The sequence below is a fragment of the Oncorhynchus clarkii genome, chromosome 16, assembly GCF_045791955.1.
Source record: "Oncorhynchus clarkii lewisi isolate Uvic-CL-2024 chromosome 16, UVic_Ocla_1.0, whole genome shotgun sequence".
NCBI lineage: Eukaryota > Metazoa > Chordata > Actinopteri > Salmoniformes > Salmonidae > Oncorhynchus > Oncorhynchus clarkii.
In genome coordinates this window covers 34,929,612-34,947,880 of record NC_092162.1, presented here as the reverse complement: position 1 = coordinate 34,947,880, position 18,269 = coordinate 34,929,612, and the positions used below count along the sequence as shown (strand labels likewise).

Genomic DNA, 18,269 nt, shown 5'->3' with positions numbered 1-18,269 from the left:
GTATCCTTCTTACTCTCCTCAATGAGCAGCGGGTGCTGCCGTGGGCCCCAACCCGTCCCAAAGCACTCACAGGCAGCCCAGTCCTTCGTGCAGCAGTCCCTCCCAGCTGCAGTCAGAGCAGGAGATGTTCACACCTCCGAGTCCAGACTGCAAATGAATCGCGCATGCGTGAAGCCGCTGCTGGCTGATCCCGCCCTGGCTTACATTCCGGGCGGGATGCAAATGTAAAATGTTCTTAAAATAAGTCACTGCAAAAAAATAAATCACTGCATTTGACTCACACAGCCTCAATCACTTACTTTGTCCACTGTGTGTGTGCCTCTCTGTGACATAAGCTAAACATCTAGCTGGCTAGCTCATCATGTCTCAGTCTAAACTGTACACTTAAAAATACAGAAAGGAGTGGGAATCAAACCCTGAATTCAAAGGCTGGTTGAAGCCGTTTATTGGAGATGATACACGGGCATACTGCCTGTATTGTAAGGCTGATTTCTACACCAAACTTAGTGATATAAAAAACACATGACAACTCAAAAACATACTCTAAAGGCAAAGCCTAAAAACAGTTCCACCCAAAACAAGCTGCCATTTATGGTTAAAACAATTGACTCTGCAAAAAAGGCTGATGCCACCATGGCATTAGCTATCGCTGAACACTGTTCCATGCTGGCATGTGATCACATTGGAGAAGCATGTAGAGCTGCGTTCTCAGACTCCACTGCTGCTACCCACTTCAAAATGCACAGGACAAAGTGCACAGAATGATTATTAATGGTGTTCTAGCACCATACTTTAGGAAAAAGTTGGTCGCAGACGTGGGTGACCAGCGTTTCAGCCTCCTTCTCGATGAGTCCACGGATGTAAGTGTTTCTAAGTACCTGGGGGTTACCTGGGGGTTGCGATAAGGTACTTTAGTGACACCAACATCAACATTTCTGGGGCTTGTTGAGTTGGAGGGAGGAGATGCCAATCTATAGCCCATGCTGTTGTGGCTTTCCTCGAGAAGTGTTGTCTTAAAAAAAGAGAAACTCCTGGGGATAGGGGCTGACAATGCCTCTGTTATGACGGGGATTAACAATGGGGTCCATAAAGTGCTGAAGGAGGAGGATTATGGCCTCAAATATCTGGTTCTTATTCGCTGTGTGTGCCACTCTCTGCAGCTTACTCATTTGTAGTTCTAAACATATTTAGGGTGTTTTTTACTGACTTTTTGTCTCTCCCACGACGTTATTCCTCTCTCCTACAGCATCCATCACAATTACATGCACATGGCCAATTATGCAAATTTGGTGATTACGTCATTTAGAGACTTCTAGAGACTTTTAGGGCATGCCAATAGCTACTTTCCTTACTGAGGAGTTGGCAATAATGGATAGGATAACATGCATGCAAATTAAATTAATACAACGGGAGCCCCATTCAAGTCAATGATTCGCCCATTCTATTTCTATGCATTTAATCCTATCAAATAGCCAAAATCCGAATAGATACATTTTGAAAAAGTGTGCGCTGAAGTTCAACGTCGGGAAGTTCAATACCTGTTTGTCCTCTGACAATTCTGAAAAAAAGACTTTTGTGTTGAAATAGTTCTATGCTGTTGGGTCTACTTAATCCGTAGAGTTTTAGAAAATTCCATTGTCTTTGGACCTGCGGCAGGTTGCCTAGCAGTTAAAAGAGTTGGGCCAGTAACTAAAAGGTCGATGGTTCAAATCCCCGAGCTGGCAAAGTGGAAAATCTGCCGTTCTGCCCAACAAATGCTTCCAGGATGTAGATTAAGGCGTGCAAATGAAAAGTAGTCTTATCTAGCTGCAAAAGGAGTCACTTTGCCAACATGAGAACAAACTAAAAAGGGAGTTCTTGGTTTTATCCATTGAGTTCCAGCAAAGTAAATTGGGTGCAGAATTGGAATGTGCACATTGTCATAGATATTTAATGAAATAAAACAGCAAACACTGCTTGCACTCACTTTTCAGAATGCGTCCATGGATTGGGAGGTATAATAGGCATTCATAAAAGCCAGCAACGGGTAGGCCCAATGGTTTATTAAGGTGCTAAATTAGTAGGCCTAGTGCAAAATTGTGTTTTGTTATGGCAAAGAAGGGTATAATCAAACTATCGGCCTGTCATGCTGCGTTCTGTTCGTTCCTGATGTTGACATTTTAATTGTGAATAGGCTAGGCCTACTTTCAAGATTTACACAAAACGGGGAAGGGCTCCAGAAATACGAGGTAAACCACCAACAAATCTCTAACGTAAACTCAACCCATTCCGTACAAATGTGTGCAACCGCAACATTCAAACGAGGCTACAAAGAAAACTAATGGGACTGTAGCGACTGTGTGTCAAAATCGGGGGTGTGAACTTGTTTCTATTCAAGCATTGGTCGACATGGTAATGGCTCTATAGTATTGGAGGTTAAAAGTTGAAAAACTGACCCTCCGTTACATCTTGACGTGTCATGTCTTAACGTACAGCATGCATAAAGCAACTATTTCTGTCTTACAATCTCTCTCCACTAGGTGTAGCACTTCTATCATCCTTTAAAAACAAGAAATGGACAGTGACGGGGGTAAGGGGGGGGATGCCTAGTTATTTTTTTCATCATCATTGCATGCATCATTATTCTCATAGCCGCAGTTTACTTCTAAGATCACTTTAGCACTGCCCTAAAAACCTGATTCAAATTCGACAAACCTTCAAATAGGTATGTAATGACACATTATATAAACTCTTTATTTACATTTTAGAGGTGATAATGTGATAAGTTGGACAGATCGAGTGAAAAAAAAGCAATTTTCGCACATCTCTCCTTCCCACTATCATGCATTAGTTTCGCTTCCCCACCAGCTATTTTTAAAAGACCGGAAGGGCTCATTGCCTGCTTGAATTATGTAGAAACGGGCAGCGTTTAGGTCATGTAATTGATTATGTTGGAAAGGGGAAAAATTGTGCTTTACAATGGTATTGATATTACAGTTGATCTGGAAATATTACGTTTTTGGGGCGCTAAAATACGGGCAATTGTACGGACCAAGGCGATGTAAATTACAAATATCCTGTTTTCGAGAGCGCACCGTAAACCCGACATTTTGCTCGTATAGATTGACAGGGCAGGCTATTTAAAATGACAATTTGTGAAGCGTGGAAATGTACGCAGTGACCCATTACAGATGTTGATCATGGGAAATATAACAAAGATCCATAATATGATTGCTTAGAAAAGGTGTACTTTATTTCCAGTTCTGGACTGTTTGTAAATGGTTATTTTATAGTTTTAGATTAGGCTATAACTAAACAATATAGGCATAGACTACTTCATTGTCACAGTGCAATCCCTTTTTGGTTCTACTCTTGTTCTATTGGACGCGTCCTTTCTCCGAAGGGTGGCGTTTTACACCACTTTCGGCAGCGTTCCTGAAAACGAAGGTCCCCTTCACCAGTCGTGTCAGCAATTCAGACTGCATGCAAATCAGAAGGGGTGACTGTGAAAGAATCGAGAGGCTGAAGTGTAGTGCATTCCTCGAGAGAGAACCCGTTTCTCTCCCTGCCGGCTCCCAGTCAGGCAGCTTGGCCCCGACGCAGTAGATGCATGAGTTCTGGCTGAAACTGGGAGCTTCGTGGTCAGTAGGGAAATCAGAAGCATTACTCTAACCGAAATAGCGAGTATTGTTGCAACATCAATTTCTAGGCTACTTTGCGTCGCAGATTTAATTTCGTCCGCAACTTTTTGTTCTCCGTTTTCGTGACCATGGGTTCAGAGCAAACTCACTTGTACGGGTGGGCATTGATGATAGTCGCGGTTTTCTGTCAACGGGGTCATGAAAGTTGCCCGGAGGAAGATTTGGAGAAAAGGGAAGAGGAGGCGAACGTGGTTCTGACTGGCACCGTTGAAGAAATCATGAACATGGACCCAGTGCACAATACCTACTCATGCAAGGTAAGTCTGAGTGAGCTGATAGATTTCTGTTGAATGAGGTTGCTGCTCAATCTTTAACCGTCTTGAACATAGTCGCGTTGAAAACGTTACAGCGTATCACATGTTTAAGTAGGGTAGGATTACATGTAACTCCAAAGGGGCACCTGTCAAATCAGAGCCAATACCAGCCCACTTTTCTTCCAACGTCATTTTGAATATTTTGTTAATTTGCGGTCATTCGAATCAGTGCATCGGTTTTACTCGTACATTCTCAGAGCTTAAAATAAAGGCAAAAGTTGAACAAATAAGTAACAATATCGCCCCTTTCAACAAACGACTTTTATTACGTATTTTAGGATAATAAACCCTTTTATACATAGGGAACACAAAGATTTGTATTCAAAGGGAAGGTCAATTGAGCTCTAATGATTTAAATGCTTGAATTAGCTATACGGCGTTACATTTGCGGTTCTTCAGAAGACTCTTTATTTATAGGCATGAGGTAGTATTTGACAATTACCTTGTCACGGAGCACAACACTAAAGATCCATATCTTACGTGTTCCTTAAAGTTTTTACCATCTAACCATCAATTATATAGCTACTGGACTTACTGCCACCTTATCATCTCAAACATGCTGTGAACCACCTGCCAGTGCCCTTGACCGACCTCCTGCAAACTGCATCCGTTTGCATCGTCAGTGGTCCATTTTGTGGTATGTTGAAAACGGTATGCATCTCTCTGGAAGCAATAAACTACCTTTTTTTGCAAACATGACAAACCATTATACCAGTAGGATAAAGATAACAATACATAAAGATAAAAATACAGAATGAATATTTTGCGATCTTGTGTTATCCCTAACTCTGCAGACACAATAGAGGAGAGGCTGGAAGCAGCACGGGGTCAGCCACAAAGATATGCCCCTGCAGCTGGTTATGGGTTAAAGGGCCTTGCTCTAGGGCACACTGGCAGTAGGTTGCAAAATCATGTAGTAACGTGCACTGTTAACAGATAGATAAATACATATTCAAATTGGTGCGTGAAAAGCTTGTTGTGCTGCATTAAGATTAAAAGGGCTGCAAACAAGTTATTCCAATGACAGAAGCCAATCCTGCAATTAACAGTCCGCCACAAACCCCTCCGCATTGTGTATCATTGAGAAATTCCTTTGGTCATTCATTGTAAATTAAAAAAAAGCAGTGGCAGTCGGCGCTCTTCCAGATCTGCAACCTGCTGGTTGGTCTATGGTTCCTTGGCTCATGATTTGGGATGTAGATAAGTTGTCCCATTTTGGGATCTGGACCACCAAATGACACCAGCCCATAAAGTGAAATGAAAACCTACCAATGAATATGCAAAGTCTTCTGTTGGAAATAAGATTATGGTTTAGGAGATGTTGTCCAGGAAAGTAAGTCATTATTCAACCCTGTTACTCTGTGATGTATACAATTTGGCCTTTTTACATTTGTATTACAGTAAGTGCTTTGGAGAATAAGTCCCTGCAATACTTTAGATTAGTCCTGGAGTCCTGGCTGAAATATATTTGTTGACTAAAATTATTGCAAAATACTTTTGCTATTAAATGTTTGCTTTAAGTTAGACTGCAAAATGACATCATAAACCATATGACAACGTTCCACTTGCAGACATCCTATCCTGTTTATGATGTCATCTTGTTCAGCATACCTTTAAAGTTACAGCCTCAATACAGAGCTAAACCCCCCACTGTCTTTCTCCATGGCCTTGGTAAAGGTGAGGGTATGGCGGTACCTGAAAGGAAAGACCATGGTCAATGGCGAGGTTCTTTTGGACGGTGGAAACAAGGTGATGATTGGTGGCTTTGGGGACCCTGAGGTCTGCGACAACCAGGTTGCCACTGGCGACACGCGCATTTTCTTTGTCAACCTGGCTCCGGAGTTCATGTGGCCAACGCACAAGAATGAGCTGATGCTCAACTCCAGCCTGATGAGGATTACCCTGCGTAACCTGGAGGAGGTGGAGCACTGTGTGGACGGTAAGCCGCCATTTTGTTGTCTCCTCTCTCTCTGTCTCAACAGGACTGTATGGAATAGACACCCCATCTCTAAGTGTTCCATCTAATATGGCTGCAAGTGCCAGCCAGGTGAACTGAATGTGTTGTTGCTAAACCTCCACACATTAGCCTGAGAAGAGTCAATTTCATGGAAATTGAAATATAAGTGTTTCAGGAGTGGCCACCTGCTAGTTAATGTGATTATTTTAAGGTTATTCTGACAGTTGTATTGGGCAGTCACATTGTAAAGCTAGGCATCACAATCCCTGCTCTCATGCATCACAAGTAGGTGGTGTCTGAAATCTCATAGCTGTAGGGTTACACCCATAACTCTGTTTCCCAGTACGCAGACAAATTGGGACACCTGAGTCATCTAAGCATGCTGGTTGGCATGGTGAATGTGGTGCGGCCCTTCAATGATCTGTCAGCCCTCAAGGAGCTAGACAGTGTCCCCTTTGATGAACACCTTCAGAGACAGTAAATGACCTCCCTGAGGCTTGAACCCTAACCTTTGACCCTTGTCAGTGGGAAATTTTATGTAGTCAGGGGAGCTCCTTAAGTATTTTTACATATAACCCAGAGCTTTGAGTTATTTACTGGGGATGACATTTCTCACACACTTTTAGCAGTTGACCGTTATGTTCACACCACTGTTATTGGCAAAGCCTTGGTGCCATTAAGAGACAGCCTTTCTCATTTTATCTAAACAGAGGCAGAGTCGGTAGCAGGTGGAAACTGAAGTGGAGAACGAATGAATAGATCAGACTTGTCTGCACTTGAGAACATAGTTTTCGAGGAGCTTCCTGAGTTTGGGAGAAAAAAGGACACAAATAATAGATTTTAGCCAGCCGTAGCTGTAGATACCGAAAACGTCCCCACTGCAATAAGAGTTAAATGAAAAGGTTTGCCTCTTGGTATTTTTTGTAGAGAACCCATTTGTCAGCCACTATAAGAAGACCCATACCCGTGACTAATGAGTTCGTGACTATGCCCCTATCTGACCTCTGCCATCAAGCATGGCTTGTTGCTGTTCAGCTGGTGCGTGACAATGCTGGTCAAAGTAAGACTTCATAAGAAGGCCTCAAATACCAGGGAAAACAGTCGGTGCATGACTCATTCGTGGTAGCAGGTGATTCCAATGGTAACAGTTTGCTTATAGAGTTTGGTTGAGTTTGGCACGCACAAATGAATTTGCTTGTCTGTCTAAGCAAGAAACACTGTACTGCTAACCTGATAACCTTTTTTTGTACCATTTTTACGTGTTTTTATTTTTATTTATTTATTTTTTTTGCGAAGAGGGGAGTTTCTTCGCTCTAGCAACTACTATATAGATCTAGAATGTGTCCTTTTTTGTTGTGGGTGCCTTGTGTTTGAATAGGTTCTTAGCATGGCCAGAGGAGCCCAATATTTCACATAACCAGCTAGAGGGCCTAGTGTTATGCATGCTACTGCAAAAAAATTAAATAATGTGTGGACTAGTGAAGATAGAACATATGCTTTCGTGTCCTGTTTCAATGAAACCTTATGAAACTTTTCAAGCTTTATTTAAGTTAACTTGCAATGTATTTAAAATTGTAATATATTGCATTGCTGTACACTTATTGCATAGTACATATCCGGGCCTCTCGTGGTTAGATACAAATCCAGATTTGTTTTTTTTTCCGGGACCCATTTCAGCCAGGTGATTGGTTGGCATTCCTCTGAAGAATGAGCTCTGAGGCTTCAAAGTTGCAAAGTCTTTAATTAAGATAGTCAATTTGGATCCCATCCTCTGTGAGCCGCCAACCACCCATCGAGAAGACTGGGGATGTTAGTACAGTCGGACAAGGCTCTACCTGCCGCTGCGCTCAGTGTATCCTCTTTCTTCCCATTCTTGACACTTCCACAGCTAGGAGAGGCCCAGGGATGCCTAGCGGAGCTAGGTGGGGAGGAAAGAGTCTTTGTGTAACATGCATGGGGAAGGGGAGAGAGAGGATAAGTGTGAATGAAGTGAAAAGAGCGAGGAAGAGATGGTGAGAAAATGATTTGTTCTAGTGTTCACTTGGAATGCTGAGGATGTATGTTTTGCTTGGCATCTCATGGTCGGGAAGTGCTACTAAAGCTCCACGGTGTAGCTAGATGCCTGGAGGCATCATGTTTCGCACTCGCTCCACAGCGCTTCAGTGCCGCAGTACGGGCCACTCCAAAACCTTGCACGGGATCACGCAAGAAATGCTTTTATCTCACTAACAGCAGCCTCCCCCTGCTGTTAGTAACATCAAATTGGTAACATCAAATTGGTCAGAAATACAGTGTAGACATTGTTAATGTTGTAAATTACTATTGTATCTGGAAACGGCAGAATTTGAATGGAATATCGACAGTGGGGAGAACAAGTATTTGATACACTGCCGATTTTGCAGGTTTTCCTACTTACAAAGCATGTCATTTTTATCATTGGTACACTTCAACTGTGAGAGACGGAATCTAAAACAAAAATCCAGAAAATCACATTGTATTATTTTTAAGCAATTAAATAGCATTTTATTGCATGACATAAGTATTTGATACATCAGAAAAGCAGAACTTAATATTTGGTACAGAAACCTTTGTTTGCAATTACAGAGATCAAACGTTTCCTGTAGTTCTAGACCAGGTTTGCACACACTGCAGCAGGGATTTTGGCCCACTCCTCCATACAGACCTTTTCCAGATCCTTCAGGTTTCAGGGCTGTCACTGGGCAATATGTGGGAGGTACTTCAGGAAGCATGGGGTAGAAGCATGGGGTAAAATCTCTTCAGATTACCTCAACAAATTGACAAATAGAATGCCAAAGGTCTGCAAGGTTGTAATTGCTGCAAATGGAGGATTCTTTGTTGAAAGCAGTTTTAAGGACACAATTAATATTTTGATTTAAAATTAATTTATAACCTTGTCAACGTCTTGACTATATTTCTTATTCATTTTTCAACTAATTTCATGAAAAACAAGAATTTCTCAGTGACCTCAAACTGTTGAACAGTCGTGTATGTATGTACAGTTGAAGTCGGATGTTTACATACACCTTAGCCAAATCCATTTAAATTCAGTTTCTCACAATTCCTGACATTTAATCCAAGTAAAAATTCCCTGTCTTAGGTCAGTTAGGATCACCACTTTATTTTCAGAATGTGAAATGTCAGAATAATAGTAGAGAGAATTATTTATTTCAGCTTTTATTTCTTTCATCACATTCCCAGTGGGTCAGAAGTTTACATACATTCAATTAGTATTTGGTAGTATTGCCTTTAAATTGTTTGTTTGTTTTGGGTAGCCTTCCACAAGCTTCCCACAATAAGTTGAGTGAATTTTGACCCATTCCTCCTGACAGAGCTGATGTAACTGAGTCAGGTTTGTAGGCCTCCTTGCTCGCACACGCTTTTTCAGTTCTGCCCACATATTTTCGATAGGATTGAGGTCAGGGCTTTGTGATGGCCACTCCAATACCTTGACTTTGTTGTCCTTAAGGCATTTTGCCACAACTTTGGAAGTATGCTTGGGGTCATTGTCCATTTGGAAGACCAATTTGCGACCAAGCTTTAACTTCCTGACTGATGTCTTGATGTTGCTTCAGTGTATCCACATCATTTTCCCACCTCATGAAGCCATCTATTTTGTGAAGTGCACCAGTCCCTCCTGCAGCAAAGCACCACCACAACATGATGCTGCCACCCCTGTGCTTCACGGTTGGGATGGTGTTCATCGGCTTGCAAGCCTCCCCCTTTTTCCTCCAAACATAACGATGGTCATTATGGCCAAACAGTTCTATTTTTGTTTCATCAGATCAGAGGACATTTCTCCAAAAAGCATGATGTTTGTCCCCTTGTGCAGTTGCAAACCATAGTTTGGCTTTTTTATGGTGGTTTTGGAGCAGTGTCTTCTTCCTTGCTCAGCGGCCTTTCAGGTTATGTCAATATAGACTCATTTTACTGTGGATATAGATACCTTTGCACCTGTTTCCTCCAGCATCTTCGCAAGGTCCTTTGCTGTTGTTCTGGGATTGATTTGAACATTTTGCACCAAAGTATGTTCATCTCTAGGAGACAGAACGTGTCTCCTTCCTGAGCGGTATGACGGCTGCATGGTCCCATGGTGTTTATACTTGCATACTATTGTTTGTACAGATGAACTTGGTACCTTCAAGCGTTTGGAAATTGCTCCCAAGGATGAACCAGACTTGTGGAGGTCTACAATTTTTGATTTCTTTGGATTTTTCCATGATATCAAGCAAAGAGCCACTGAGTTTCAAGGTAGGCCTTGAAATACACAGGTAGACCTCCAATTGACTCAAAATGTCAATTAGCCTATCAGAAGTTTCTAAAGCCATGACATCATTTTCTGGAATTTTCCAAGCTATTTAAAGGCATAGTCAACTTAGTGTATGTAAACTTCTGACCCACTGGAATTGTGATACAGTGAATTATAAGTGTAATAATCTTTCTGTATACAATTGTTGGAAAAATGTCCTTACCGACTTGCCAAAACTATAGTTTGTTTAACAAAACATTTGTTCAGTGGTTGAAAAACACGTTTTAATGACTCCAACCTATGTGTATGTAAACTTCCAACTTCAATTGTATGTATGCGTGCCCATCTCATAATCCATTTCCATTTCCTGTGGCCAAGCATAAATTGGCATTTAGTCTAGATCTGAAAATGTGGTCGGAGGGTGTGACACAATTTGGAGCCTCCAGAGGCATGAAGAGGCCAATAAAAGATCCATACCACATCCCAAATTTTTTGCAACATTGAAGGTCCCCAATAACACAGTGGCCTCAATTTTTAAATGGAATAAGTTTGGAACCACCAAGACTCTTCCTCTTCCAGCCAAACTGAGCATTCGATGAAGGGCCTTGGTCAGGGAGGTGACCAAGAACCCGATGGTCACTCTGACAGAGCTCCAGAGGTTCTCTGTGGAGATGGGAGAACTTTCCAGGAGGACATCCATCTTTGCAGCACTCCACTAATCAGGCCATACAATAGGACATGACAACCTGCTTGGAGTTTGCCAAAAGGCACCTAAAGACTCAGATCATGAGAAAGAAGATTTTCTGGTCTGATGAAACCAAGATTGAACTCTTTGGCCTGAGTGAAGTAAACATGGCACCATCCCCACGGTGAAGCGTGTTGGTGGTAGCAAAGTACAGAGACATCCTTGATGAAAACCTGCTCCAGAGCCTCCGTACACAGCCAAGACAACGCAGGAGTGGCTTTGGGACATGTCCTTAAGTGGCCCAGCCAAAGCCCGGAATTTGAACATCTCTGGGGAGACTTGAAAATAGCTGTGCAGCAATGCTCCCCATGCAACCTGACAGGTCTTGAGAAGATCTGCAGAGAAGAACGGTTGAAACTCCCCAAATACAGGTGTGCCGAGCTTGTAGCATTTGTTTTTGCTTTGTCTTTATGGGGTTTTGTGTGTATTATGGTGAGGGGAATTTATTTGAACACATTTTAGAATAAGGCTGTTACGTAACAAAATGTGGAAAAAATGTCAAGGGGTCTGAATACTTTCTGAAGGCTGTGTGCGTGCACACTGAACAAAAATATAAACGCAAATTGGAAAAAAGATGCAAGCAACATCGGCAAGTCTGGGCACTGATGGGTGAACTTATTTTGCAAGGCAGCAGGCAACGACATGCAGAGTTGATCCAATCCTCTTCAGTTTGGGCAAGTCCAAGGGTTTGAAAGTGTAAACCACACCCAACGGGTGCAAATTAGTCATCCTCTCAGTGTCCGAAATTGCACAATCCTGTCTGACATCTCTCTACCACCTCCACCTCCTGATGAGGACGTAACACCCTTGGCTGTATATAAAATAAGTGCTTTTTTCTTTTCTCAGCATTTAAGGATCCACCATACCGGATTAAATGTCTGTTATGTTTACCAAAAGTTCAGGAAATGCTAGCGTTCAAGAAATCATGGTCGACCCTAAAAAAACATAATTGAGGTAAGCCTACTGTTAGAATAACATTAACTAACCTAGCTAGCCCACATTTGCTAACGCAACAAGCGGTGTTAATTGATGCTAGCTAATCCTATACCTAAATAGTTCACTAGCTAGTAGCTACCTACTTTAGCTGGCTAACGTGCCCAGATTCTGAATTTTTGTGAGCTAACTAAACTGACATGAGCTAACTTGGGAGCTTGATAGCAAGCTAGCTAACTAGTAGTTTCTGAATCTGGGCACATTTTAGTCAGCTAACATTAGTCTAGCCAAATACCTTTTCTCTAAGCACGTGGTCAAGCAAGCAAGTTAACTAATGGAAGTGTTCTAATTTTAGCGAACACACAGTTAGCTAGCCATTTAATTCCTTGTGTTAGTTGATAAAGTGGTTCTTCCCTAGTTAGTTAGCTTACTGTAGACTTTAGTTATTTATGTAACCTACTAGCTAGATCAATTCACATGTTGTTTTTTCTCATTGTAATATTAAATGGTGGTAACAAACTCAACAGTTGTTTATAGCTTTAACATTAGGATCCTATACCTTAAGTATTTGGTGTTGGTAGTTATCTAGCTAAGTAACTGTCTTTCTCTTTTCTTATTTCAGAGAAAGCATGTACACAATCTTAAGTATGGAGAACTGATGGCAATCACACTGAAGAGAACATCCCCCAAAGACTCCCTCCACCATCAAAAACCGTTAAGAGAGTTTGTCAAGGATCTGCAGCCTAACTCGAAGATCTTATCAAGGCCCACACCACGCTCCAGGATTGAAGCTACCAAGGAAATGAAGGTGACTGAGGCCTCGAGAGGAGTTGACCACATCACCATCACCACCAACTGATTGTCTGCAAGAAGACTGAGCTTCATTGGTGCTACAGCCCATTAGATAGACCCTGACAGTCTGACCCTGACAGTCACACACCTTTGATGTGTTGGCAGGCGCCCTAAATCCATTCTGAGTTTGAAATCCGGGTTAAGATTGAGAGAACAGACAACAGCTCTAATTTCTTAAACTTTACAAGGTTTTGTAGAAGATGATAACAACAAGACTGTAGAAGCAGTGGGTGGTGAAGCAGCAGCTCAGCCAGGACATGAAGGGGAACAAGAGGAGAGTGAAGAAGTCGAATTTGTTGAGGTGACAACGATCCTCAATGAAGATGGTTTTGAGTACCAGCTGCCGAAGCACCAGCGCTGTGCTTGTCAACTACTCAACTTAGTATCTACAGTCGATGCCCTGAAAGCAACATCCGGTGAGGCTTACAAAAAGGTGTCCCGTTCAACATTTGACAAGTGCTAAGCACTTTGGAACATGCGGAAGATCCACACTTACAGCCGAATCAGTTGAAGCGACCTCCAAGTGCCATTCCCAAATGCTACAAGGTGGAACTCCTGGTTCATGGCTGTAGAAATGCTCCTGAGAATGAGACAAAGGATATGCGGCCGTCAGAGTTCTCTGCACATTGTAAGTAATGATTATGTATTTTGTCATAAGGTCTTGAATGTTGTCTAAATCTGTTGCAGTGTTTCCTGACCCTTTGTTTGGGGACTAATAACTGTTTCACATGTTGTATTCATACACAATCATTAATCCATTTAGCCAACTACTCATCCAGCCATTGATTACTGTAGTTAAATCAGGTTAGTGGTCCCATTTTTATAGGGTTAGGAAACAGTATTTTTTTATATAAAATCAGCGTAAAAAGAAAAGTCCCTCTTTCAAAGATAATTCTTAAAAATCCAAATAACTTCACAGATCTTCGTTAGGGTTTAAACACTGTTTCCCATGCTTGTTCAATGAAGCATGAACAATTAACTGAACATGCACCTGTGGAACGGTCCTTCAGACACAAACCGCTTACAGACGGTAGACAATTAAGGTCACAGTTATGAAAACTTAGGACACTAAGACAGCGCTACAGGGAAACAGGACGGACAGCTGATCGTCCTCGCAGTGGCAGACCATGTGTATCAACACCTACACAGGATCGGTACATCCGAACATCACACCTGCGGGACAGGTACATGATGGCAACAACAACAACTGCCCGAGTTACACCAGAACGCACAATCCCTCCATCAGGGCTCAGACTGTCTGCAATAGACTGAGAGAGGCTGGACTGAGGGCTTGTAGGCCTGTTGGTGAGGACCTGCCTTACAGACATCACCGGCAACAACGTCGCCAATGGGCACAAACCCACCGTCGCTGGACCAGACAGGACTGGCAAAAAGTGCTCTTCACTGACGAGTCGCGGTTTTGTCTCACCAGGGTGATGGTCGGATTCGTGCTTATCGTCGAAGGATTGAACATTACACCGATGCCTGTACTCTGGAGGGGATCGATTTGGAGGTGGAGGGTCCGTCATAGTCTGGGGCGGTGTGTCACAGCATCATCGGACTGAGCTTGTTATCATTGCCTGCAATCTCAACGCTGTGCGTTACAGGGAAGATATCCTCCTCCCTCATGTGGTACCCTTCCTTCAGGCTCATCCTGACATGACCCTCCAGCATGACAATGCCACCAGCAATGCTGCTCATTTTGTGCGTGAATGTCAGTGTTCTACCATGGCCAGCAAAGAGCCCGGATCTCAATCCCATTGAGCACGCCTGGGACCTGTGGGATCTGAGGGTGAGGGCTAGGGCCATTCCCCCCAGATATGTCCGGGAACTTGCAGGTGCCTTGATGGAAGAGTGGAGTAACATCTCCCAGTAAGAACGGGCAAATCTGGTGCAGTCCATGAGGAGGAGATGCACTGCAATAATTAATGCAGCTGGTGGCCACACCAGATACTGACTGTTACTTTTGATTTTGACCCCCGTGCTCCCCCCATTCAGGGACATATTATTCCATTTCTGTTATTCACATATCTGTGGAACTTGTTCAATTTCTGTCTCAGTTGTTGAGTCTTATGTTCATACAAAAATGTTATTTGCTGAAAATAAATGCAGTTGACATTGAGAGGACGTTTCTTTTTATGCTGAGTGTGTTTAATATGTGTCTATATATAAATCTTTTTTTATAGGTTCAAACCAAGCCTTCCTCAGAGTTTGCTGCCACCATGAGCCCAGTCGCAATGGCCGTCAACATCCTGCCGGCTGAAACCAATGTCCAGATGGGGTGGCTACTTCCAACTATCAAACTGCTGATCACAAAACTGGAATGAATCAAGTTGTCCCTGGAGTACTGTAAGCCTCTGGTGGATGCGCTACAACTGGAACTGAATCAAGTTGTCCCTGAAGTACTGTAAGCCTCTGGATGTGCTAGAACTGGGACTGAATCAAGTTGTCCCTGAAGTACTGTAAGCCTCTGGTGGATGTGCTACAACTGGAACTGAAACAAGTTGTCCCTGAAGTACTGTAAGCCTCTGGTGGATGTGCTACAACTGGGACTGAATCAAGTTGTCCCTGAAGTACTGTAAGCCTCTGGTGGATGTGCTACAACTGGGACTGAATCAAGTTGTCCCTGAAGTACTGTAAGCCTCTGGTGGATGTGCTACAACTGGGACTGAATCAAGTTGTCCCTGAAGTACTGTAAGCCTCTGGTGGATGCGCTACAACTGGGACTGAATCAAGTTGTCCCTGAAGTTCTGTAAGCCTCTGGTGGATGTGCTACAACTGGAACTGAAACAAGTTGTCCCTGAAGTACTGTAAGCCTCTGGATGTGCTACAACTGGGACTGAAACAAGTTGTCCCTGAAGTTCTGTAAGCCTCTGGATGTGCTACAACTGGGACTGAAACAAGTTGTCCCTGAAGTTCTGTAAGCCTCTGGATGTGCTACAACTGGGACTGAATCAAGTTGTCCCTGAAGTTCTGTAAGCCTCTACTGAATCAAGTTGTTCCTGGAGTACTGTAAGCCTCTGGTGGATGTGCTACAACTGGGACTGAATCAAGTTGTCCCTGAAGTTCTGTAAGCCTCTGGTGGATGCGCTACAACTGGGACTGAATCAAGTTGTCCCTGAAGTTCTGTAAGCCTCTGGTGGATGTGTTACAACTGGGACTGAATCAAGTTGTCCCTGAAGTACTGTAAGCCTCTGGTGGATGTGCTACAACTGGGACTGAATCAAGTTGTTCCTGGAGTACTGTAAGCCTCTGGTGGATGTGCTACAACTGGGACTGAATCAAGTTGTCCTTGAAGTTCTGTAAGCCTCTGGTGGATGTGTTACAACTGGGACTGAATCAAGTTGTCCCTGAAGTACTGTAAGCCTCTGGTGGATGTGCTACAACTGGGACTGAATCAAGTTGTCCCTGGAGAACTGTAAGCCTCTGGTGGATGTGCTACAACTGGGACTGAATCAAGTTGTCCCTGAAGTACTGTAAGCCTCTGGTGGATGTGCTACAACTGGGACTGAATCAGGTTGTCCCTGGAGTACTGTAAGCCTCTGGATGTGCTACAACTGGGACTGAATCAAGTTGTCACGGAAGTTCTGTAAGCCTCTGGTGGATGCGCTACAACTGGGACTGAATCAAGTTGTCCCCGAAGTACTGTAAGCCTCTGGATGTGCTACAACTGGGACTGAATCAAGTTGTCCCTGAAGTTCTGTAAGCCTCTGGTGGATGTGCTACAACTGGGACTGAATCAAGTTGTCCCTCAAGTCCTGTAAGCCTCTGGTGGATGTGCTACAACTGGGACTGAATCAAGTTGTCCCTATAGTAGGGCATCCACCAGAGGCTTACAGTACAACTGGGACTGAAGAAGCGCTTCAGCCACATTTCACCACCCTGAGCTGATTGCAGCCGCAATCCTTTTCCCCAAAATCAAAACATGGACAAAGGATGACGCCACCATCAGAATGGGTAAGACAGCATGTGTTTAATCAACAGTATTTTAAACAACTGTGTACAGTGTACATTTTGAAACATCATAGATTTAAGAACCACCCATCTAACTACAATCCTGACTTCGTGGTTCAGTCCAATGATTAACCTATTTAGCCCTGTTGCTTGGTTTATGTAGCCTGTGATGGATTAATGTAGGCTCATAACTGCATGATTTCTGTTGTCATCTTCCTTGTATTTCAGGAATGGACTACATCAAGGACCTGGAAGAACCCTTGCTGCATCTAGGTGATGGCACCAGTTCATCAGATGAGGACTTCTTCTCTGCATTGAAGACTTTTCCAAACAGCAGGACGGACATCTGGCCTGTTCAGCTGATCATATGGAGTTGCTCAAGTCCTTCTTGGCAGTCTGTAAGTCTGTCTCTGTGGTTAATCACACCCTTAGCTGCATCAGCTATTGCTGAAGGTGATTAGTAAATTCTTCAACTTCAAGTAATGACATCTTAATACTACTAGCAAGCCCGAGGACACGGGTGCCTTATGCGTTTTGTTAATTTATGTTTAAAATTCACATGTTATATGTGTCCTTGTTACAAAGACCTGAGACACTGATTTCTAATACAGTTCCATCAGTGGTGATGTCCTCATATTCCTACAGTGAGATTGTGTTCGGTTCTGTACATGTACTTTTTATGTAATGTAGGATGTTTTTCTAAAGCAACGTGACTGTACGTGTAAGTGCTTAAGTTTACTGGATATATTACTTCATTAGTATTTTGTCTGTAAGAGATGCATTTTGAAGTGTTGCCTGTTTGAGAATCAACATTCTTTTTTAAAAATCTAAACTTTGTGCATCCTTTAGAATGTTACCTTTATGAAAAGAGCAAACCAAATAAAAGGGCAGGCTGTTTTGCTTTTTGGAATTACGGCTCTTACGTTTCATACTTTTACTTTTGATATTTAAGTACATTTACCTTGCTGTTATTTAATATCAGGTACAACTTTTATTCAAGTAGTATTCTATTGTGTGCATTTTACTTGAGTAATTTTCCAGTAAAGTGTCTTTTACTTTTACTCAAGTATGACAATTTTAGTACTTTTTCCACCACTGCACCGCACCTGACCTGTCAAGAAGCTGATTAAACAGCATGGTCATTACACAGATGCACCTTGTGCTTGGGACAATAAAAGGTCACTCTAAAATGTGCAGTTTTTTCACAACACAATGCCACAGCTGTCTCAAGTTTTGAGAGAGCATGCAATTGGCATGCTGACTGCAGGAATGTCAACTAGAGCTGTTGCCGGATCATTTAATGTTAATTTCTCTACCAACATAGTTTTAGAGAATTTGGCAGTACGTCCAACCGGCCTAACAACCGCAGACCATGTGTAACCACGCCAGCCCAGGACCTCCACATCCTGCTTCACTTGCGGGATCGTCTGAGACAGTCACGGAGGAGTATATCTGTCTGTAATGAAGCCCTTTTTTGGGGAAAAACTCATTCTGATTGGCTGGGCCTGGCTCCCTAGTGAGTGGGCCTATGTACTCCCAGGCCCACCCATTACTGTGCCCTTACCCA

At 42.8% G+C, this 18,269-nt stretch overlaps 1 protein-coding gene across 1 annotated transcript in view; it reads left to right on the top strand.

Moving 5' to 3' along the window:
• Positions 1-3,479: 3,479 nt before the first annotated feature.
• LOC139368345 (agrin-like) overlaps positions 3,480-18,269 on the top strand; it is a 445,616-nt gene continuing 430,826 nt past the window's right edge. The window contains exons 1-2 of the mRNA XM_071107109.1: positions 3,480-3,937; positions 5,672-5,933. Of these exons, the coding sequence (XP_070963210.1) occupies positions 3,749-3,937; positions 5,672-5,933 (451 nt within the window). The 5' untranslated portion in view covers positions 3,480-3,748. The remainder of the gene's footprint in view (positions 3,938-5,671; positions 5,934-18,269) is intronic.